Below are 21,608 nucleotides of genomic sequence, written 5' to 3'. Positions count from 1 at the left end.
TAGGTCTCCTTTCATGAGTTAGAGCCTGTGTATCCCTAGCTGCTTTCAGAATTTTCTCTTTATCCTTGCATTTTATCAGTTTCACTATGATATGTTGTGAAGATCAATTCATGTGATGTCTGAAGGGACTTCTCTGTGACTCTTGGATTTCAATGTCTGTTTCCTTTCCCAGATCCGGGAAATTCTCAGCTATGATTTGTTCAAGTACACCTTCAGCCCCTTTCTCTCTCTCTTCCTTTTCTGGAATTCTGTTATACAGATATTGTTTCATTTTATTGCATCACTTAGTTCTCCAATTCTCCCCTCATTTTCCTGAATTTTTTTTCTCTCTTTTTCTCAGCTTCCTCTTTTTCCATAATTTTATCTTCTAATTCACCTATTCTCTCCTCTGCCTCTTCAATCCATGCTATGGCCACCTCCATTTTATTTTGCACCTTATTTGTAGCATTTTTTAGCTCCTCACGACTATTTTTTAGTCCCTTGATCTCTGTAGCAACAGATTCTCTGCTGTCTTCTATACTTTTTTCAAGCCCAGTGATTAGTTTAATGACTATTATTCTAAATTCTTATTCTGTTATATTGCTTAAATCAGTTTTGATCAATTCGTTAGCTCTTGCTTATTCCTGGAGTTTTTTTAAGGAGAGTTCTTCTGTTTTGTCATTTTCGGTAGTCCCTGGGGTGGCTTCAAACTGCAGGGCACTTCCCCCATGCTGTCCTGAGTAACTTGTGTTGGTGGGTAGGGCCACAGTCAGACCCAATGTCTGCCCCCAGCCCACTGTTGGGGCCACAATCAGACTGGTGTGTACCTTATCTTCCCCTTTCCCAGAGGCAGGACTCACTGTGGAGTGGTGTGACCCCTGTCTGGGCTACTTGCATACTGCCAGACTTGTGGTGCTGCTTTGATGGGATCTGGCATATTAGCCAGGGTGGATCTGCAAGGTGCACAGGGGCAGGAGAGGCAGGTTTAGTTTGCTTTGTTGTCAGCAGTCCCCTTTGAGAGGTGCCCTGCAGCACCGGGAGGGAGGCAGACCTGTAGGAGGGATGGATCCACAGAGGCACAGTATTGGGTGTTTGTGGGGTGCAAGCAAGTTTGGTGAAGGGAACTGGTTCCCTTTGGAATTTCAGCTGGGGGATGGGAGAGGGAGATGGCAGTTGCCATGCCTTTATTCCCTGCTGAGCTGAGCTCTGTCTTCCAGGGTTCAACAACTCTCCCTCCCAGTGTCCTCTAGCTCTCCCACTCTCTGAGCAGAGCTGTTGACTTTTAACATTCCAGATGTTAAGTCCCACAGGCTGTCAGAACTCGTAGAGTCTGGCCCCTCCACTCTTGCAATCCAGACTTCAGGGGCTCTGTGTTGTTGGGCAGGCTGCCCCTCCACCGCTCTGCTTCCCTCCCGCCGTTATGTTTAGCGTGCACCGCCTCTCAGCCCTTCCTACCCTCTTCCATGGGCCTCTTGTCTACACTTGGCTCCAGAGAGTCCATTGTGCTAGTCTTCTGGCGGTTTTCTGGGTTATTTAGGCAGATGTGGGTGGAATCTAAGTGATCAGTAGGATGAGGTGAGCCCAGTCCTCCCACACTGCCATCTTCCATGTTGAATCTCATGTTCTATGCTTTTTAATGCCAGCTAGTATCCTTATACTCACTGTTTTAAATTCTAATTTCAGGTATCTTATATCTTATATCTGCATTGACTAAATCCCTGGCTTTCTTTCTCCCTGTTCTTTGTTTTTTTTTTTTTTAAGGCACAAAATTTTAATGTTTATTTTTGAGAAAGAGACAGAGCATAAGTGGGGGAGGGTCCAAGAGAGACACAGAATCCGATGCAAGCTCCAGGCTCTGAGCTGTCACCACAGAGTCCCACATGAGACTCGAAACCACAAGCCTCCAGATTATGACCTGAGCCAAAGTTGGACACCCAACTAACTGACTGAGCCACCCAGGCGCCCCTCCCTGTTCTTTCTTGAGAGGTAAATTCCTCCATCTTGTCATTTTGGAGGAAACAACATCAACAATAATAATAGAATGAAATAAAAATTAAAAAGTTAAAAAAAGGGGTGCCTGGGTGGCTCAGTTGGTTAAGCATCCGACTTCGGCTCAGATCATGATCTCATGGTTGGTGGGTTCGAGCCCTGCATTGGGCTCTGTGCTGACAGCTCAGAGCCTGGAGCCTGCTTCAGATTCTGTGTCTCCCTCTCTCTCTCCTCCTCACCCAGTCAGGTTCTGTTTCTCTCTCAAAACTAAATAAACATTAAAAAAATTTTTTAAAAAAGTTAAAAAAAAATCAAATAAAGGAAGCTAGATCCTTGGTGTGGTTCCGTGTTCTTTTGGAGTATCTTGATAGAAAAAAAGGAGAAAAGAGAAAAGAGAGAAAAATAAATAAAAATTAAAAATATAAAATGTAAGAAAAAAATAAATAAAATAAAATATTTTGCTCTTTCAGTGTCCATGAAACAAAAGATAAACAACAGTAACAACAACTAAAAAGAAAAGAAAAGCAATAACAACAACAAAAGAACAAACAAAAAAACTGAAATGAAGCTAGATCCAGGTTCCCGTAGAGCTGAAACTTTGCAACCGTCTATGGGCAGTAGACTAAGCTCTTTGAAGGGGTTTGTGCTGGTCTTGGAGGGGCTTGCTGCTCTGTTTCTCTGGCCAACTTGCCCTAGGGAGATGTGCCTGGAGGGCACAGGGGGCCAGGATTCGTGTAACATCTCCATTCTCCATTTGGTGGCGCTCTTTAGCTGACTGGGGTTGATCAGTGTTTGTGGGTTAATGGCGAAAATGTGTTTACTCTGCTCCCTAGTCTCCAGAGCAGGAATTCATGCTCTCACAGATGGGGGATCAATCATCCCTCTTGTGTCCCCCTCTTCATCAGCTCCCCACTTTCCCTTTGTCTGTGACCCAGCTGTCTGCCTACCAGGTGTAACCTTCCTCTAGAGTTTTATCTCATGTGAGGCTGTGTTTCAAAACCGCACACTTCAGAGACCCCCAAGGTTCTGACCTATAGTTATCTTCTGGGAGAGGGTTTCACTGCACTGTGGCCAAGACAGACTTGTTCCAGGAAACGCTGGTACCAGTGAGCACAGGCTTAGAATTTATAGTAATTCACAACATACAGCCAGTGCCAGGGTTTGCTGCCTTCAGCCACTCTGTTTTTTGTATGGGTGAATGTGGCAGTTTGATGGTGCCTGCCAGGTCTTTTGCCCATGGAGCCACTGTATCACCTCTACCAAATGCACTCCAAGCAGGGGAAACTGCTTCTCCCAGTGCAACCCAGGGTATCCTCAGACCATGCTGTCTCTTTACTGGGCTCTGCTCTGTTTCTTCCCTGGAGCACCACCAGGGGCTGACCTCTGAAAATTACGACTCTGTGCTCTGCTGTTTATTAAAAAAAAAAAAAAAAAGCAGTATTGAAACCCTCTCCTTTTTCCCCTGTCAGTGGTATTGGGAACAGTTTTCTTGTGCAGGCACCAGTGCATGTTTTCACTCTTTCTATCTAGCTGCCCTTTGGGGCAGTGCTTTCTTGTGCAAGTTGCATGTGCTGTTCTCTCTCCAGCTCTGTGTTTCTTCTCTCAGTGACAATGGCTCCTTCCTCTCTGTGGTACCACAGATCTCCCCAGCAATTCACCAATCCTCACTGCATACCTGCATACCTGCATTCCCTCCCTCAAATTATGCAGATTGTTCTAATCCTCAAATCAATTTCCTAGGTTTTCATAATGGTTTGATGTTGATCTAGCTGTGTTCAAGGGATGAAACAAGCCCAGAGTCCCCTTACTATTCCACCATCTTAACTCCTCCTCTGTAATCACTTTTAAATCCATTCTATCACTCCCTGGTTTTGATTGGGGTTTTTACTATATTCATGTTTAAATTAATACAGACAAGTTAGGATTTACATCTGGCAATTTGCTATTTATTTTCTGTATGCCTCATATATATTTTGTTCCTCTGTTCTAATACTATTGTTTTCCTTTGTGTAAAGTTGATTTTCTAGTAGACTCCTTAGGTTAGTTCGATTTATTATATATTTTTAGCTATTTTCTTAGTGGTTGTCATCAGAATTACAATTAGTATCTTAATGATACAATGTGTAGCAGATTAATATCAGTTCCAATTGTGTATAAAAATCTTTTCTCCAATACAGGCAACTTACCTCCCCTTTCCTTTGTATCTGTATATTCATACAAATTATAATTTATACATTATAATTCCATAAATATAATTTTATAATTATTGATATACAGTTTTCTTTTGAACACATATAAGAGGAAATGAACTACAAATCAAATGTATTTATTTATTTTTTTTTTAACTTTTTTTTTTTTTATATATGAAATTTATTGACAAATTGGTTTCCATACAACACCCAGTGCTCATCCCAAAAGGTGCCCTCCTCAATACCCATCACCCACCCTCCCCTCCCTCCCACCCCCCATCAACCCTCAGTTTGTTCTCAGTTTTTAACAGTCTCTTATGCTTTGGCTCTCTCCCACTCTAACGTCCTTTTTTTTTTTTTTTTTCTTCCCCTCCCCCATGGGTTCCTGTTAAGTTTCTCAGGATCCACATAAGAGTGAAACCATATGGTATCTGTCTTTCTCTGTATGGCTTATTTCACTTAGCATCACACTCTCCAGTTCCATGCACATTGCTACAAAGTGCCATATTTCGTTCTTTCTCTTTGCCACGTAGTACTCCATTGTGTATATAAACCACAATTTCTTTATCCATTCATCAGTGGATGGACATTTAGGCTCTTTCCATAATTTGGCTATTGTTGAGAGTGCTGCTATGAACATTGGGGTACAAGTGCCCCTATGCATCAGTACTCCTGTATCCCTTGGGTAAATTCCTAGCAGTGCTATTGCTGGGTCATAGGGTAGGTCTATTTTTAATTTTCTGAGGAACCTCCACACTGCTTTCCAGAGCGGCTGCACCAATTTGCATTCCCACCAACAGTGCAAGAGGGTTCCCGTTTCTCCACATCCTCTCCAGCATCTATAGTCTCCTGATTTGTTCATTTTGGCCACTCTGACTGGTGTGAGGTGATACCTGAGTGTGGTTTTGATTTGTATTTCCCTGATAAGGAGCGACGCTGAACATCTTTTCATGTGCCTGTTGGCCATCTGGATGTCTTCTTTAGAGAAGTGTCTATTCATGTTTTCTGCCCATTTCTTCACTGGGTTATTTGTTTTTCGGGTGTGGAGTTTGGTGAGCTCAAATCAAATGTATTTATTCTGTCTTCTATATTTGCATGTGTATTTCCTTTCCTGGTACCGTTTATTTCTTTGTGTGGATCGAGTTATGATTTAGTGTTTTTTGTTTTTTCTTTAAGTTTTTATTTAAACTTCAGCTAGTTAGCATACAGTAAAATGTTAGTTTCATGTGTAAAATTTAGTGATTCAATAAACCTGGTGCTCATCACAATAAGTGCACTCATTAATCCCCATCACTCTTTAACCCATTCCCTCACCCACCTCCCCTCTGGTAACCATCAATTTGTTCTCTATAGTTAGGTTTCTGTTTCTTGGTTTGACTCTCTCCCTCTTTTATTTCCCCTATGGTTGTTGTTTTTCTTAGATTACACATATGTGTGAAATCATATGGTATTTGTCTTTCTCTGACTTATTTTGCTTTGCATAATATACTCTAGCTCCATCCACATCATTGCAAATGGCAAGATTTTATTCTTTTAGGTGGCTAAGTAATATCATTGTATATATATACCACCTCTTCTCTTTATCCATTCATCAGTCAATAGACATTTGGACTATTTTTATAATTGGCTGTGTAGATTATGCTGCCATAAAGATTGAGGTACATGTATCCCTTTGAATTAGTATTTGTGTATTCTTTGGTGGTACCTAGTAGTGCAGTTGTTGGATCTTTGGGGAGTTTTATTTTTAACCTCTTAAAGAACCTCCATACTGTTTTCTAGAGTGGCTGCAGCAGTTTGCATTGGCACCTAGAGTGCAAGAGGGTTCCCCTTTCTCCACATTCTCATCAACACGTCTGGTTTCTTGTGTTGTTGATTTTAGTCATTCCAGCAGGTATAAGGTGATATCTCATTGTAGTTTTGATGTGCTATCCCTGATGATGAACGATGTTGAGCATCTTTTCATGTGTCTCTTGGCTATCTGTGTGTCTTCTTTGGAAAAATGTCTGTTCATGTCTTCTTCAGATTTTTAATTGGATTATTAGTTTTTTGTATGTTGAGTTTTATAAGTTCCTTATATATTTCGGTTACTTACCTTTTATCAGATGTTATTTGCAGGTATCTTCTCTCATTCTGTAGGTTGCTTTTTGGTTTTGTTGATTGTTTCCTTCACTGTGCAGAAGTTTGTTTTTTTTTTTTTTATGAAGTTCTAATAATTTATTCTTGCTTTTGTTTCCCTTGCCTCAGGAGATGTATCTAGAAAGAACTTTCTAGGGTTGATGTCAAATAGTTTACTGCTTGTGTTTTCCTCTAGGATTTTGATTGTTTCCTGTCTCACATTTAGGTCTTTCATCCATTTTCAATTTATTTTTGTAGATGGTGTAAGATAGTGGTCCAGCTTCATTCTTTTGCATGTCTCTATCCAGTTTTCCCAGAATTAATTTTTGAAGGGACTCTCTTTTTCACATTGGATATTCATTCCTGCTTTGTTGGAGATTAATTGACCATAGAGTTTGGAGTTTATTTCTGAGATATCTATTATGTTCCATTGTGTCGTTTATTGTGCTAGTACCACAGTGTCTTGATCTCTACAGCTTTGTAATATAATTTGAAGTCTAGATTTGTGATGGCTCCAGCATTGCTTTTCCTTTCAAGGTAACTTTGGGTATTTGGAGTCTTTTGTAGTTCTATATAAATTTTAAGATTGTTTGTTCTACCTTTGTGAAAAATACTGGTGGTATTTTGATAGGGATTGCATTAAATGTGTACATTCCTTTGGGTAGTATAGAAAATTTAATAATATTTGTACTTCCAGTCCATAATCATGGAATGATTTTTCCATTTATTTGTATCTTCTTCAATTTCTTTCATCAGTGTTTGACAGTTTTCAGATTACACTTCCTTCACCTCTTTGGTTAGGTTTATTCCTAGGTATCCTATGGTTTTGGTGCAGTTGTAAATGTGATTGATTCCTGAATTTCTCTTTTTGCTTCTTCATTATTGATAAATAGAAATGCAACAGGTTTTTTTTTTAATTTTGTATCTTGTGACCTTATTGAATTTGTGTATCAGATATTGCAAGTTTTTGACTGAGTCTACCTATACTACATATGTATCTACATATCTACATATACTGAAAGTTGGATTTCTTCCTTGCCTATTTTGATGCCCTTTCTTTCTTTTTATTGCCTGCTTGCTAGGAATTCCAGTACTATTTTAAGTGACAGTGGTGATATTGGACATCCCTGTCTAGTTCTTGACTGTAGAAGAAAAGCTCTCAGTTTTTCCCCATTGATAATATTAGCTGTGGTTTTCTTATATGGCCTTTATTATTTTGAGGTATGTGTCTTGTAAACCTACATTGTTGAGGGTCTTTTTCATGAGTGAATGTTGTACTTTTTCAAATGCTATTTGTCCTTCTATTGAAGCAATCATATGGTTCTTGTCCTTTCTTTTATTAATGTCATGTATCACAGTGATTTATTTGTGAATATTGAACCACCCTTGAAACCCACATTATTATGGTTAATGATTATTTTTAATATATTGTTGGATTTGATTTGCTACTATTTTATAGAGAATTTTTGCATCCATGTTCATCAGAAGTATTGGCTTGGAGTTCCTTTTTTTGTGTAATCTCTATGTGATTTTTGTATGAGGATTATGCCTGCTTTTTACTATGAATTTGGAAGATTTACTTCCTTTTCTATTTTTTGGAATAGTTTGAAAAGGAAAGTATTAAGTCTTCCTTATTTATTTTATTTATTTTTTAAAATACAAATTAATTAACATAGTGTTGGTTTCAGGAGTAGAACTCAGTGATTCATCACTTACATATAATACCCAGTGCTCATCCCAACAAACGCCCACTTTAATGTCCATTACCTATTTAGTCTATCCCCCCACCTACCTCTCTTCCAGCAACCCTCAGTTTTCTCTCTCTCTCTCTCTTTTTTAAGGGTCTCTTATGGTTTGCTTCCCTCTCTGTTTTTTTTTTAAGTTGAATGTTTTATTATTAAACTATTTATCTTCCTGCAAGGCTGTTGCTTCACCATATAAAAATAGCACCAACAAGCACAGTATATTACAAAATTAAGATAATATTGCTCTTTATCTGACACTATACAACTAACAACCTTTCTCCACTGCCATTTATTTCCAATGGACAGATCATTTAAGTATTTTGATCCCAACCCAGGGATAGATGTAAGCAAGTGAAAATTCCCAAAAGTTTAAGATGACAGTGTTATCCTTGAATTACATAGTTTTTATAACTAATTTTTAACCACAGATAATTTCAGGATTCTGAATATTATAACTGGAGCCTAGCCTAAAAATCATAGGGTGTTGCAAAAAAGATCCATATTGTGTTTATCTGCAATCATTAGAAAGTTAAGGGGTGTTTTCTTTCATTAACATTGTTGCAAGTAGTTTCTTTTTGCACTGGTATTGCTAAAAGTTGCCATTTTAAATCCTCTGTGCACCACTAATTTAAAACAACTATGCTAGATTAAGTTGTTTCATAATAGTTTATTTAGGGGTTCCATTTTTACTCCTCAATAGATTTTATGTATTTCTCAAATGCTTCTTCACTCATCAATTCATCCAGTTCTGAAGGATTACTGAGTGTTTTCTTGATCAGCCAACCATCTTCATAACAAGATTTGTTGACAAGTCCTGGATTTTCTGCAAGAGCTTCATTAATTTCAGTTACTTCTCCCGATAGAGGAGAATAGAGTTCACTAGCAGCTTTCACACTTTCCAAAGCGCCAAACTCCTCTTGCTTGTTCAATTTTGTCCCAACTTCAGGCAGACTATAGTAAACAACATCTCCCAAAGCTTCCTGTGCAAAATTGCTGATTCCCACTGTTCCAATACCATTTTCTGTTATTATCCACTCATGTTTGTCTGTGAATTTTCGCACAGACAGCAGAGCGGAGCCCATGCGAAACATCCAGAGGGCACCCGCCCTCAGCCCCCAGGGCCTCGGCAGGCTGCAGGCCACAGACTGTATGCTCTACGCCGCTCATAGCGCCATGTTGCCAGAGGTGCGGGGTCGCAGTCTCTTTTTATTAAGTCTTCTTTAAATGTTTGGTAGAATTTGCCTGTTAAGCCAGCTGCCCTTGCACTTTCGTTTGTTGGGAAATTTTTCATTACTGATTCAATTTCTTCACGTTTTCTATTATTTCTTGTTTCAGTTTTGCTACTTTATATATTTCTTTAAAAAGTTTTTTTAGGGGCACCCGGGTGGCTCAGTCGGTTAGGCGTCCGACTTCAGCTCAGGTCATGATCTTGCAGTTCAAGAGTTTGAGCCCCGCGTTGGGCTCTGTGCTGACAGCTCAGAGCCTGGAGCCTGCTTCGGATTCTGTGTCTCCCTCTCTCGCTGCCCCTCCCCCACTTGTTCCCTCTCTCTCTTTCTATCTCTCTCTCTCTCTCTCTCAATAATAACGTTAAAATTTTTTTTAAGTTTTTTAATGCTTTATTTTTGAGGGAGAGAGAAAGAGAGCGCAAGTGGGGGAGGGGCAGCGAGAGAGGGAGACACAGAATCCGAAGCAGGCTCCAGGCTCTGAGCTGTCAGCACAGAGCGTGTCTCGGGTCTCAAACCCACAAACCGTGAGATCCTAACCTGAGCCAAAGTTGGATGCTTAACCGACTGAGCCACCCAAGTGCCCCTATATATTTCTACGAAGTTATCCATTTCTTCCAGGTAGTCCAATTATTTACTATATAGTTTTTTTTTTAATATTCTATTACAATTGTTTGTATTTCTGTGATGTTGGTTGTTATTTTCCTTTCCCATTTGTGATTTTATTTGGGTCCTTTCTTTTTGCTTTTTGGTAAGTCTGGCTAGCAGTTTATCAATTTTATTAGTTTTTTTCAAAGAACCTACTCTTGGTTTTATTGATTTTTTCCTATTGTTTTTTTAGTTTCTATATCATTTGTTTCTGCTCTAATCTTCATTACTTCTTTCCTTCTGCTAGCTTTAGGCTTCATTTATTGTTGTTTTTCTAGTTTCTTTAGGTTTATCTTAGGTTGTTTATTTGAAATTTTTGTTGCCCCTTGAGATAGGCATGTATTGCTATATGCTTCCCTCTTAGGACCCCTTTTGCTGCATACCAAAGGTTTTGGACCATTGTGTTTTCACACATTTCTTTCCATGTTTTTTGTTTGTTTGTTTATTCTTTGACTTTCTGGTTGACCCATCCTCTATTTAGTATCTTTTAATTTCCATGTATTTGTGGTCTTTCCAAAATTTTTCTTGTGGTTGACTTCAAGTTTTATGGCATTGTCATAAAAAAAAATGCATGGTGTGATCTCAGTCTTTTTGTATTTGTTGTGTATTGATTTGTGACTTAGTATGTAATCTCTTTTGGAGCATGTCCCATGTGCACTTGAAAAGAATGTGTATTTTGTTGTTTTAGGTTGGAATATTCTTAATGTATCTGTTAAGTCCATCTGGTCCAGTCTGTTATTCAAAGCCAGTTTCCTTGTTGATTTTGTTTAGATGATTTTCCTCTTGATGTAAATGGTGTGTAAACATTCCCTACTGTTATGTATTATTATCAATTGGTTCCTTTATGTTTATTAGTAATTGTTTTATATATTTGGGCACTCCCATTTTGAGTGTATGAACATCTATAGTTGTTAGATTTTGTTGTTGCATTGTTCCTTTTATGACTATATCATGCCCTTTTTTCTCTTGTTGCATTCTTTGTTTAAAGTCTAGCTGGTCCGATATATATATTGCTACACTGGCTTTATTTTGATGTCCATTTGAATGATGAATGTTTCTCCATCTCCTTACTTTCAATCTGCTGGTGTCATTAGATCTCTAGTGAGTGTCCTGTATGCCTCATATAAATGGATCTAGTTGTTTTTTTTTTTTTCCTTTCTGACACCCTGTGTGTTTTGATTGGAGCATTTAGTCTATTTACATTCAGAGTAATTGTTGATAGATTTGTATTTAGTGCTACTTTATTACTTGTTTTTCATTGTTTCTAGAGATTTTCTCTGATCCTTTTTTGTCTTTGTCACTTTTATTCTATTCATTCCTCTCAAATAATTTCCTGTAATATTGCTTGCAGTTTGGGTTTAGTGGTCATGGACTCCTTTAGTTTTTGGTTTTCTGGGAAACTCTTTATCTCTCTTTCTATTCTGAATGATAGCCTTGCTGGATAGAGTATTCTTGGCTGCAGATTTTTTCCACTCAGCACATTGAATATATCATGCCACTGCCTTCCGGCTTGCCAAGTTTCTGTTGAGAGAGCTGCAGCTAACCTCATGTGTCCTCCCTTGTAAATTAGGGACTTACTTTGTCTTTCTGCCTTTTAAGACTTTTTCCCCATCACTATATTTTGTCAATTTAATTACATTATGTGTTGGTGTTGGCCTGACTTTGTTGATTTTGATGGGAGTTCTTTATGCCTCCAGGATCCAGATGTCTGTTTCCTTCCCCAGCTTAGTGACATTTTCACTTATTACTTTCTCTAGTAAATTTTCTGCCCCTTTTCTCTCTCTTCTTCTTCAGGGGCTCCTGTAATATGAATATTATTACATTTGATGGAGTCACTGAGTTCTCTAAGTCTATTTTTGTGTTCTATAATTCTTCTTTAAGCCTTCTGTTCATTGTGTCAAGCCTGTTTCCAATCTCAGTTACTGCATTGTTCATTTCTGATTGATTCTTTTTTAACCTTTTTTCTCTGAGGTAAAATTCTCCTTGATGGCTTCCATTCATTTCTCAAGACCAGTGAGTATCTTTATGATTATTGCTTTAAATTCTCAGTCATGTTACTTATATCTGTTTTGCTTAGATCTCTGGCCAGGGCCTTATCTTGTTTTTCATTTGCAGTAAATTCCTTCATTTTGACATTTTGTCTAAGTCTCTGTCTTTTTCTGTGTTACAAAAGTCTGTTCTGTTTCCTGTTTCTGAGAATAATGGCTTTATGAAGTAGAGATGATGTAGTGTGCAGAGCCTGGAGCTTCAGGGAGTGTTTCTGCCATGTGCTCATGCACTCTGTTCTGTGTTTTGACTGCTCTATCCTTCAGGCCAATTGTCTTCAGAGGATCTCCTTGCCTACAGTGGGCATTGTTTGGTCCTTGACCATAATGTGGCAAGGTTTAACTAGGTATGGTCCGGTCTGCTTGTGAAAAGAGACTGGATCCTTCTTCCACTAGAACTGAGGCTTTGCAGAACTCTGTGGTCGGGAGACATGGTGTGGGCAGGGGTTTCTTCTGGTCTTTTGGGGAAGGGGCCCATCATGCTGGGACTAAGTCTAGCTTGACTGAGAAGGGTAGTCCTGCTAGAGTGCAGCGGTCTGAGATTTTGTGTAAGCAAGTTAGGTAGCCTGTGTTGGCCCTGAGCTGCCTCCTGTATGTGTCTCTGTGTTTATCCTGAGGTGCAGGGGAGGGAAATGGCTCCAGCCAGCATCTTTGTTCCTGGAGAAGTGTCACCATGAATGCTGCCTCTTAGGGAAGCACTCAGAGAACAGCACATAATCTTCCCACTCTGTGACTCAGGTGTTTTCAGATTGTTGTTTCCATGCTGTCTGTCTCTGTGTTTTTTTTGCCTGACTTCTCACCAGGAGCAGCCCAGTTCCCTTTGGGCTCTATTTCTGCCAAGCCTGCTGATGTTTAAAACTGCATGCTTTAGGGATGTGGTGTGGGCAGGGGCTTGTGTGGGACTTCTAGGGGACACATGCTGGGACTGCCATGCTGGGACTGAAGCAAGCTTGACTGAGCTGGGTATTCCTTACAGCATTCAGGGGTGTGGGAATTGTAATCAAATTAGGCAGCTTGTTTTGGCCCTGTGCAGCTTTCTGCACGTGACTCTGTGTTTATCTTGAGGGGAGGAAGGGAAATGGGACCAGCTAGCTCCTTTGTCACCAGAGAGGCATCTGTGTGAGTGCTGCCTCTCAGGGAAGCTTTCAGAGAAGAATGAGTAATCTCCCCACTGTGTATCCCAAGAGTTTATTCATATTGGCCTTTCCATGCTGTCTACCTCCCCCCTTTTTGCCTACCTTCTCTCTAGGAGCAGTGCAGTTCCCTCTCAGCTCTATCTCAACCAAAACTGATGACATTTAAAACTCCAGACTTTGAGGCTTGCTGGTTGCAGGATTTCAGGAAAGTCAACCCCTCTCATTTTCCCAGTCAATGGCTTTGGAGAAATGTTCTTCTTCTGTGTCCCCCTGTGTGCTTCTCTGTCTCTTGCCCTTCTCTGTGACCATGGCTCACTCCCCTCTACAGCACCCATAATCCTTTTCTCCCTGAAGCCATGTCTTTACACTTCCTACCTTCTTCCATGTGGCTTATTCTCTCCCTTTAGTTTTGGAGTCTGTTCTGTCAGTCTTCAGGTTGATTCCTTGGGTATTTGGGATAATTTGATAGTTGTATCATTGTGTTCATGGGTTGAGACTAGCCCAGGGTCCTCCTACTCTGACACCATCTTTCACCCTCCTGATTTAGTTTTCTTTGATTTTAGCCTGGTAGACTCCCTTTATTGATTGATTGATTGACTGACTGATTGATTGATTGATTGATTGTAGGACAAATTTGCCAGCAACAAATTCAGTTTTTGTTTATCTTAATTTCCTCTTTATTTTTTAGGAGGTTAATATTGGTAGATGTAGAATATTTTATAATCCACCCCAAGCATTTTTTAAAAAAGTTTATTTTGAGAGAGAGTGCACATGTGCAAGTGGGGGAGGGGCAGAGAGAGAGAATCCCAAGTAGGCTCTGCACTGTCAGCACAGAGTCCAATGTAGGACTCAATCCCTCAAAGTGCAAGATCATGACATGACCCAAAATCAAGATTCAATCACTTAACCAACTGAGTCCCCTAGACACTCCCTCCTCCCAAGCATTCCCTTTACTGTCTGATCCTTCATGATTCCTGATGAAAAATTCAGCAGTTAATCTTACTGAGAATTCCTTGTTCATGGTGAGTCTTTTTTTTCCTTTTTAAAAGATTCTCTCCCTTTATCTTTCAATACTTGACTATGATGCTTTTAGGTGTATATATGTGATTTTATCTTCTTTTAACTATATTGAGCTTATTGGTAGTGAAGATGAGTTTTATTTTTATCAAGTGTGACAATATTGTTTCTTCTTCTTCCTCTTCTATTGTAGGATTCCCATTGTCTGTATTTGTTATGTTTATGGTGCCTCTTAGGTCTCTGAGGCTCTGATAATTTCTTCATTCTTTTTTCTTTCTGTTACATAAACTTTGTAATCTCAATTGACCTGTCTTTAACTTCAGTGATTCTGCCTAAATCAAATATTGAGCTTCTGTAGTAAATTTCTCATGTTTATTATTGTATTTTTTAATTATAGAATTTTTAGTTGGTTCTTTTAAAATATTTTCCAACTCTGTTGATATCTGCATTTGATGAGACATTGTTCTTATTCTCTCATTCAGTTTTCTTAGACATGGTTCCCTTTAATTCTTTGAAATATTTAGAATAACTAACTTAAGGGGCACCTGGGTGGCTTAGTCAGTTAAGTGTCTGACTTCGGCTCAGGTCATGATCTCATGGTTTGTGGGTTTGAACACTGCATCAGGCGCTGTGCACCTCAGAGTCTGGAGCCTGCTTTGAATTCTGTGTCTCCTTCTGTCTCTGCCCCTCCCTGACTCACACTCTGTCTCTGAAAAATAAATAATAAAAACATTTAGAAATAAGAATAACGAACTTAAAATCTTTGTCTAGTAAGTCCAATATCTTCATCATGGACAGTTCAGGTGATTACATTTTTAATTTTTTAAAATATTTATTAATTTTTGAGAGAGAGAGACAGAGCATGAGCTGGGGAGGGGCAGAGAAAGAGGGAGACACAGAATCTGAAGCAGGCTCTAAATATCTGAACTGTCAGCACAGAGCCCCATGCAGGACTCGAACCCATGAACTGTGAGATCATGACCTGAGCTACAGTTGGAGGCTTATCCAACTGAGTCACCCAGGTGCCCCTACATTTTTTGAGTATAAGCTAATTTTTCCTGTCTCTGTGTGTTTCCTCATTTCTTGTTGAGAAGTGTACATTAATATTATATAATGTGACAACTCTGGAAATAAGATCATCTCTCTTTGCCCATGGTTTGCTCTGTCTGTTGTTGTTTGCTTATTTATTGGTTTCCTGAGCTAATTCTGTATTAAAGTCTGTATTTTTTGTTGTGTGAAGCTGCTGAGGTCTTTTGTAGGTTACCTCTGTGACCAGCTAATGAGTGGACAAGGATTCCATAAAATATCTTGAGCCAGCAAGTTTCTCAGCCTTTGGTGAAGGGCTTTGTTGGTGTGTGTTATGGTATGACCTCAACATTCAGCCAGTCAGTTTACAACTCTGCCTGCCATTCTCTCCCTGCTTGTTCAGGGCCTCAAGTTCAGATAGAACTGAGAGATTAGGGCCTTCTTAAATCTTTAATGGACATAGATACAGCCTGGGGTGTTCACACATTCCTTTGAATGCACATGTCTTTCTAGATTCTTAGGAATAGTTTGTACTTTTGCAAAGGCCCTGTGCATATCATTCTCCAAATTGTCATTCTCTAATTTTTTTATGAAGGGTTTTGGGTTCCTGGACCCAATTCCAATTTATTTTTGGGAGTGGTTTCCCCACAGTAACAAGCAGTTCTCTGGACATCAGCTAGATGTCCTACCATTCAACTCAATTACAACACTATATACCTGGAAACCAGATTCTACAGGTTAAGGGTTCAGTCGTACAAGACTACACTACTACTTTCAGGTATCAGTCACAAGTCCAATGCTTCTGACCAACTGATTATAAACCAGTGTTTCCACAATGCCCTTCTTAGGTTTGATTAATTTACTAGAGTGGCTCACAGAGCTAAAATATTTTACTTTCTAGATTATTGGTTTATTATAAAAGGATATAACATAGGAACAGCCATATGGAAATTATGTATAGAGCATATTATGCAAGAGGGTGTGGGGCTTCCATGCCCTGTCTGAGTGTACCATTCTCCCCACTTCTCCTCCATATATTTACTAACCTAGAAGTTTCCAGAACCCCATCCTTTTTGGTTTTTATGGATACCTAGGGATGATTGATTAAATCATTGGCCATTGGTGATTGATTCAGCCTCCAGCCCCTCTCTCCTCCCAGAGGTCAGAGGGACCCAGGGGTCAGGGGAGTGAGAATGAAAGTTCCAATGCTCTAGGGGCGCCTGGGTGGCGCAGTCGGTTAAACGTCCGACTTCAGCCAGGTCACGATCTCGCGGTCCGTGAGTTCGAGCCCCGCGTCAGGCTCTGGGCTGATGACTCAGAGCCTGGAGCCTGTTTCTGATTCTGTGTCTCCCTCTCTCTCTGCCCCTCCCCCGTTCATGCTCTCTCTCTCTCTCTGTCCCAAAAATAAATAAACGTTGAAAGTTCCAATGCTCTAATCACATAGTTAGTTATCCTGGAAATCAGTCTCCATTTTTAGGTGTGGTCCAAAAGTCATTCTAATAACCTAACAAAAGACAATTTTATGGCTGTCATCACTTCAGTATTCCAAGTGTTTTGGGAGTTGTCAGCCAGGAACTGTGGATAAAGACAAAATATATATGAGAAATGTATTTTTGTCATCTAAATGATCAAATACAGACACACACACACACACACACACACACATATATATATATATATATTTATTTTTGAGAGAGAGAGAGAGAAAATGTGAGCAGGGGAGTGGCAGAGAGAGAGGGAGACACAGAATCTGAAGCAGGCTTGAGTCTCTGAGCTGTCAGCACAGAGCTCGATGTGGGGCTCAAACTCACAAACCACAAGATCATGACCTGAGCTGAAGTCAGATGCTTAACCGACTGAGCCACCCAGGTGCCCCTCAAAATATATTTCTTATAAATCACAATATCACACCAAATACTTTGATCAACCTCTTGATAACTCCAACTTTTACATTGCTTAAGGCCACCACAATTTTTAAAAATTTCAGGTAATTGTTTTTGACAAATGCCCCAATAGCAGCACTGTTTACACAGAATGAGCTTTGGGTAAGGAGAGAGACTATTCTTAATAATGGAATTTTCAGGGGCGCCTGGGTGGCGCAGTCGGTTAAGCGTCCGACTTCAGCCAGGTCACGATCTCGCGGTCCGTGGGTTCAAGCCCCGCGTCGGGCTCTGGGCTGATGGCTCAGAGCCTGGAGCCTGTTTCCGATTCTGTGTCTCCCTCTCTCTCTGCCCCTCCCCTGTTCATGCTCTGTCTCTCTCTGTCCCAAAAATAAATAAACATTGAAAAAAATTTTAAAATAAAAAAAAAATAACGGAATTTTCAGGACCTCTCAAAATGGGCAAATAGTGATAATTGTCTAAGAACACAGCCTTGTAAAACTCCACCCCATTCTGCCCTCTCTGGTGGCTGCTAACCTATTGTTTTTCACAGCTACTGTAGTTGTAAAGCTGTTGTTTTTCAATGCTACAGTAGAGACGGGGAGAGAGTGGTTTGATTAGGTTTACTTAATGTATCACAAAGTACACTGGTATTATCAAGATTCAGTATTTTATCTTGAAGAGAGAACCTTAGATTGTTACACCTTTAGTTTATTTAGAGAATATTTGGTATCTATTTCTCTCTCTCTCTCTCAAAATATATATATATATATATATATATATATATATATATATATATATAACAAAAACTTGTGTCCAGAATATATAAGGAAATCTTATAACTCAATAATAAGAAGACAAAAACCCAGTTATAAAACAGGCAAGAATTTGAACAGACACTTCAGGAAAAAAAGATACTATAAATGTCTAATAAGTACATGATAAACTACTTAATGCCATTAGTCATCAGGAAAATGCAAATTAAAACTACAAGGAGATACTAGTACTCATCCATTTGAATAGTTAAAATAAAAAAGTAACTTACCAGCTTTTTCTTGTATGTTTATTCACAATAGCCAAGATATGGAAGAAACTTAAGTGTCCATCAGTAGATGAATGGATAAAAAAGATGTGGTATATATATACAGTGCATTATTAGTCATAAAAGAGAATGAAATCTTGCCATTTGTAACAATATGGATGGACCTAGGGAGGATTTTGCTAAATGAAATAGGTGAGAGAAACACAAATACCATGTGATATCACTTAATGTGGATACAAAAATAGCAGAAACAGAACCACAAATACAGAGAACAAACTGATGGTTACCAGAGGGTAAGTGAATGAGAGGATGAAAAAAAAATGACTGAAGGGAAGTAGGGGTACAGGCTTTCAGGTACGGAATGAGTAAGTCATGGGGATGAAAGGTACAGCATAAAGAATATAGTCAGTGGCACTGTAATAGCATCGTATGGTGACGGAGGGTAGCTGTACTTGTAGTGAGCATATCATCATGTATAGAGTTGCTGGATCACTATGTTGTACACTTGAAAGTAATATAATATTGTATGTCAGCTATACTGCAATAAAAAGATTTTAAAATAAATTACCAGATGTTGGAAGATATGTGGATCAACTGAAATTCTCATATATTGTTGATAGGTGTACAAAATAGTACAATGAATTTGGAAAGCAGTTAGACCTCTTCTTGTATATTTTAATATACACTTTCCAACTAAACATATAACCAATTTATTGGACTCTTATGTATTTACCAAAGAGAAATGAAAATATATGTTCTAGGCAGGCTCATACATGAGTGTTTAAAGTAACTTTCTTCACAATAGTGAAAAACTGTAAACAGCACAATATCCATAAATAGGTGAATGAATGAATTATGGTGTATTTATACAATGCAATCTACTCAGCAACAAAAATAATGAATTACAGATAGATGAATTTCTAAGACATTGTGCAGACCAAAGTAATGTAGACATCAGGGTATATTCTATATGATTCCATGTCAGATAATAGTGATAAAAGTAAAGTGGTGTGTATACAACATTAATTAACTACCTGACTAATTAATTCTGTTTACATTCTACCTTATTCAGAAAGCTTCAATTGCCTAAAAACACTATCTAGCTACGTTTAAGGGGAAGGTGAGGGAAAAACATTATAGAAGGTAAATAAGAAGGTGGTATAGAGAGAACCTTCAAAGATAGCTTGAAAAATTATGAGATAATGGCTTGTTGGACAGGGATGCAGAAGTATTAGGAAGGATAAAATAATGACTTTACATGGTTTAGAGTGATGCAGTAAATTTTAGTGTAATAAAGAAATAAGTGCCCCATATACTGCAAGCATTTCTAGGTTATCTATTGATTCTTTGGAGTCCAAAAGTTACCCAACTCATTTTTCTGAAATAGATGACTCATTCCTGGTACATCTCTTAGTACAGAGTCTAAATATTGAGACTTTGTTTCAATGAAGAGCTGTTAATTTGTGCTTGTTCATATTTGCAAATGTGATTTGTCTGCATTGTCTCATTTTTTATTTGCTTGTTTATAAGGTGAACATAGTAATACCTACATTGGGGTATTGGAGAGGAGTCAGTGACAGTGTGGAAAGTTCTTCATATACTTTTTGAAGTTCTATGCAAATGTAAAGTAGCGTTTTGAAAACCAGAAGTCTGGTGTGCGTGGGTGGCTCAGTTGGTTAAGTGTCCGACTTGATTTTGGCTCAGGTCATGATCTCGCGGTTCATGAATTCGAGCCCCGCGTCGGGCTCTGTGCTGACAGCCCAGAGCCTGGAGCCTGCTTCGGATTCTGTGTCTCCCTTTCTCTCCGTTCCTCCCCTGCTCATGCTCTGTCTCTATCTGTCTCTCAAAACTAAATAAATGTTTAAAAAAAAAAAGAAAATCAGAAGTCTGGAGAAGAGACATTGGTGCGAATAGTGAAAAAGGGAATAAATGCCACTCCTTTCTTATTCTATGCTTTTACTTACAAAATAATATAAATGTCAAAAATTAGAGTATTGGTTGTTTCGGAAAAGTTCAGATTATTCTAAAAGAGGAATTATTAATAACTGTACCTTGCTTGTCTCAAGAAAATAATGAAGAAATCCAGGTATGTGTGAAAAGGGAATATAATAAATATTTTTATTTAATCTTTCTGAGTGAAACAGAAAGTGCATGGCAGAATTCTGGGCTTGCCCTTTTCTGCTACTGGCTAAGGAGGGCAGAGGAAAGTGATTGTTTTCCAGCCATGGAGCTGGTTTTGTATTTTCTTTGCTGATGGAATATGGAAAGCAGGGTGGGCATGCTCCTCTCACATTTATGTGGACCAGATTTGAAATAGAAAATGCTATCCAAAATGTGGAGATTTGAGAAGGCATGGTAACCTGGTCTGCAGCCTCCAATTTTTGTAAAACTTTTCTCCTCCTCCACTTCCTCCTCCCCCTCCCTCTCCTTCCCCCGTCCTACTCACTAATCATGTATTCAAAGGGTCAGGGCTCTAAATACTGAAAATAAGTTCTTCTGGAAATGGGACACAGATAAGATGGCAATAAAATTCTAGGCAGTTTAATCTGTTTCCACCAAATGTCTGAACATGTTTTATTGTGTTTGTGCTTAACCATGATAGTTTTTCATTGAAAGGGATAGGTGCTGTTTGCATTGTCTCCCTTTCTGTTAGTCTGAGAGCAAAAACTCCCATAACCCTGTGTTTCTGATAGATGTGAAGGTGGGGAATGATGAAACTATGGAGTTAGAGAAGAAATAGGAAAAGGGAGCCAAAGATAACCTAAAGCTTGAGCTTTCCTAGAAGATTGTCCAGTGGGTTACTTGAGTTGTTGAGAGAAGTGCCCCTCAAACTTTCAAAGGCATATGAATCCCCTAGGGATTATATTAAAATGCAGTTTCTTATTCAGGAAGTCTAGGTTGTGACCTGGAAATGTGTATTTCCATCGAGCTCCTAGATGATGATGATTCTGCTGACCTGAGAACCATTCAGAGTAGCGAGGCTGGAGAGTTTGGCCAGACCACTTGATGAAGGCCATATTTAAACTAAATCCATAAAGAGAATTTGTCAAAAGGTTAGCTAAATGTGATTTAGTTTTATACCTGCATTAATCTTTTATATAATAAAATTCAAAACTGTTCACCCAAAGTAAAAGCATTTGTCTGGCCATACCATCCTGAAGTTTGTTATTAAGTGCCTTCGTAGTTCAGGTCTCTCGGTGAATACTATGTGAGCAACTTAAATTTGTTCTCCTGCCAGATAGTATTCTAACCCAGGATTCCATATGGTTAATGTGTAACATTTCCATGTTGTGCCTGTGTTGCCATGGAAAAGGCCCTGAAGAGACAGGCCATCTGGCTTCTACTTTTGGCTCTGCCGGCTAGCTTGGGGACTTTGATTACCACAGTTATAAAATTCAGCTACATCTTTCTTTGTAGAATGATTGTGGATATTTCTTTGGTGAGAGGTGAGAAAGCATTTAGTCCATTGCCCATAATTGGTGCTCAAAAGAGCCTCTTTTAGAAGTAAAACTAAGTAGTTTTAGGTCTTTACAGGCTTTGGGTAGAACGAGTCAGAAAGGACAGGGAGTGAGAT

The 21,608-nt window shown here is 39.0% G+C and overlaps 2 protein-coding genes across 2 annotated transcripts in view; one reads left to right on the top strand and one right to left on the bottom strand.

Moving 5' to 3' along the window:
- The window catches only part of OPHN1 (oligophrenin 1), a 621,295-nt gene that overhangs the window by 177,375 nt on the left and 422,312 nt on the right, over positions 1 to 21,608 (top strand). The window lies entirely within an intron of this gene.
- LOC115507682 (glycine cleavage system H protein, mitochondrial-like) lies at positions 8,665 to 10,288 on the bottom strand. The gene is made up of 2 exons (XM_030306143.1): positions 10,272 to 10,288; positions 8,665 to 9,148 (listed from the first exon to the last, which is right to left on the bottom strand). Exons 1-2 carry the CDS (start codon positions 10,286 to 10,288, stop codon positions 8,704 to 8,706), a joined length of 462 nt encoding a protein of 153 aa, XP_030162003.1. The 3' UTR covers positions 8,665 to 8,703.

The sequence above is a fragment of the Lynx canadensis genome, chromosome X, assembly GCF_007474595.2.
Source record: "Lynx canadensis isolate LIC74 chromosome X, mLynCan4.pri.v2, whole genome shotgun sequence".
Lineage (NCBI taxonomy): Eukaryota > Metazoa > Chordata > Mammalia > Carnivora > Felidae > Lynx > Lynx canadensis.
This window is presented reverse-complemented; position numbering and strand designations above follow the sequence as displayed.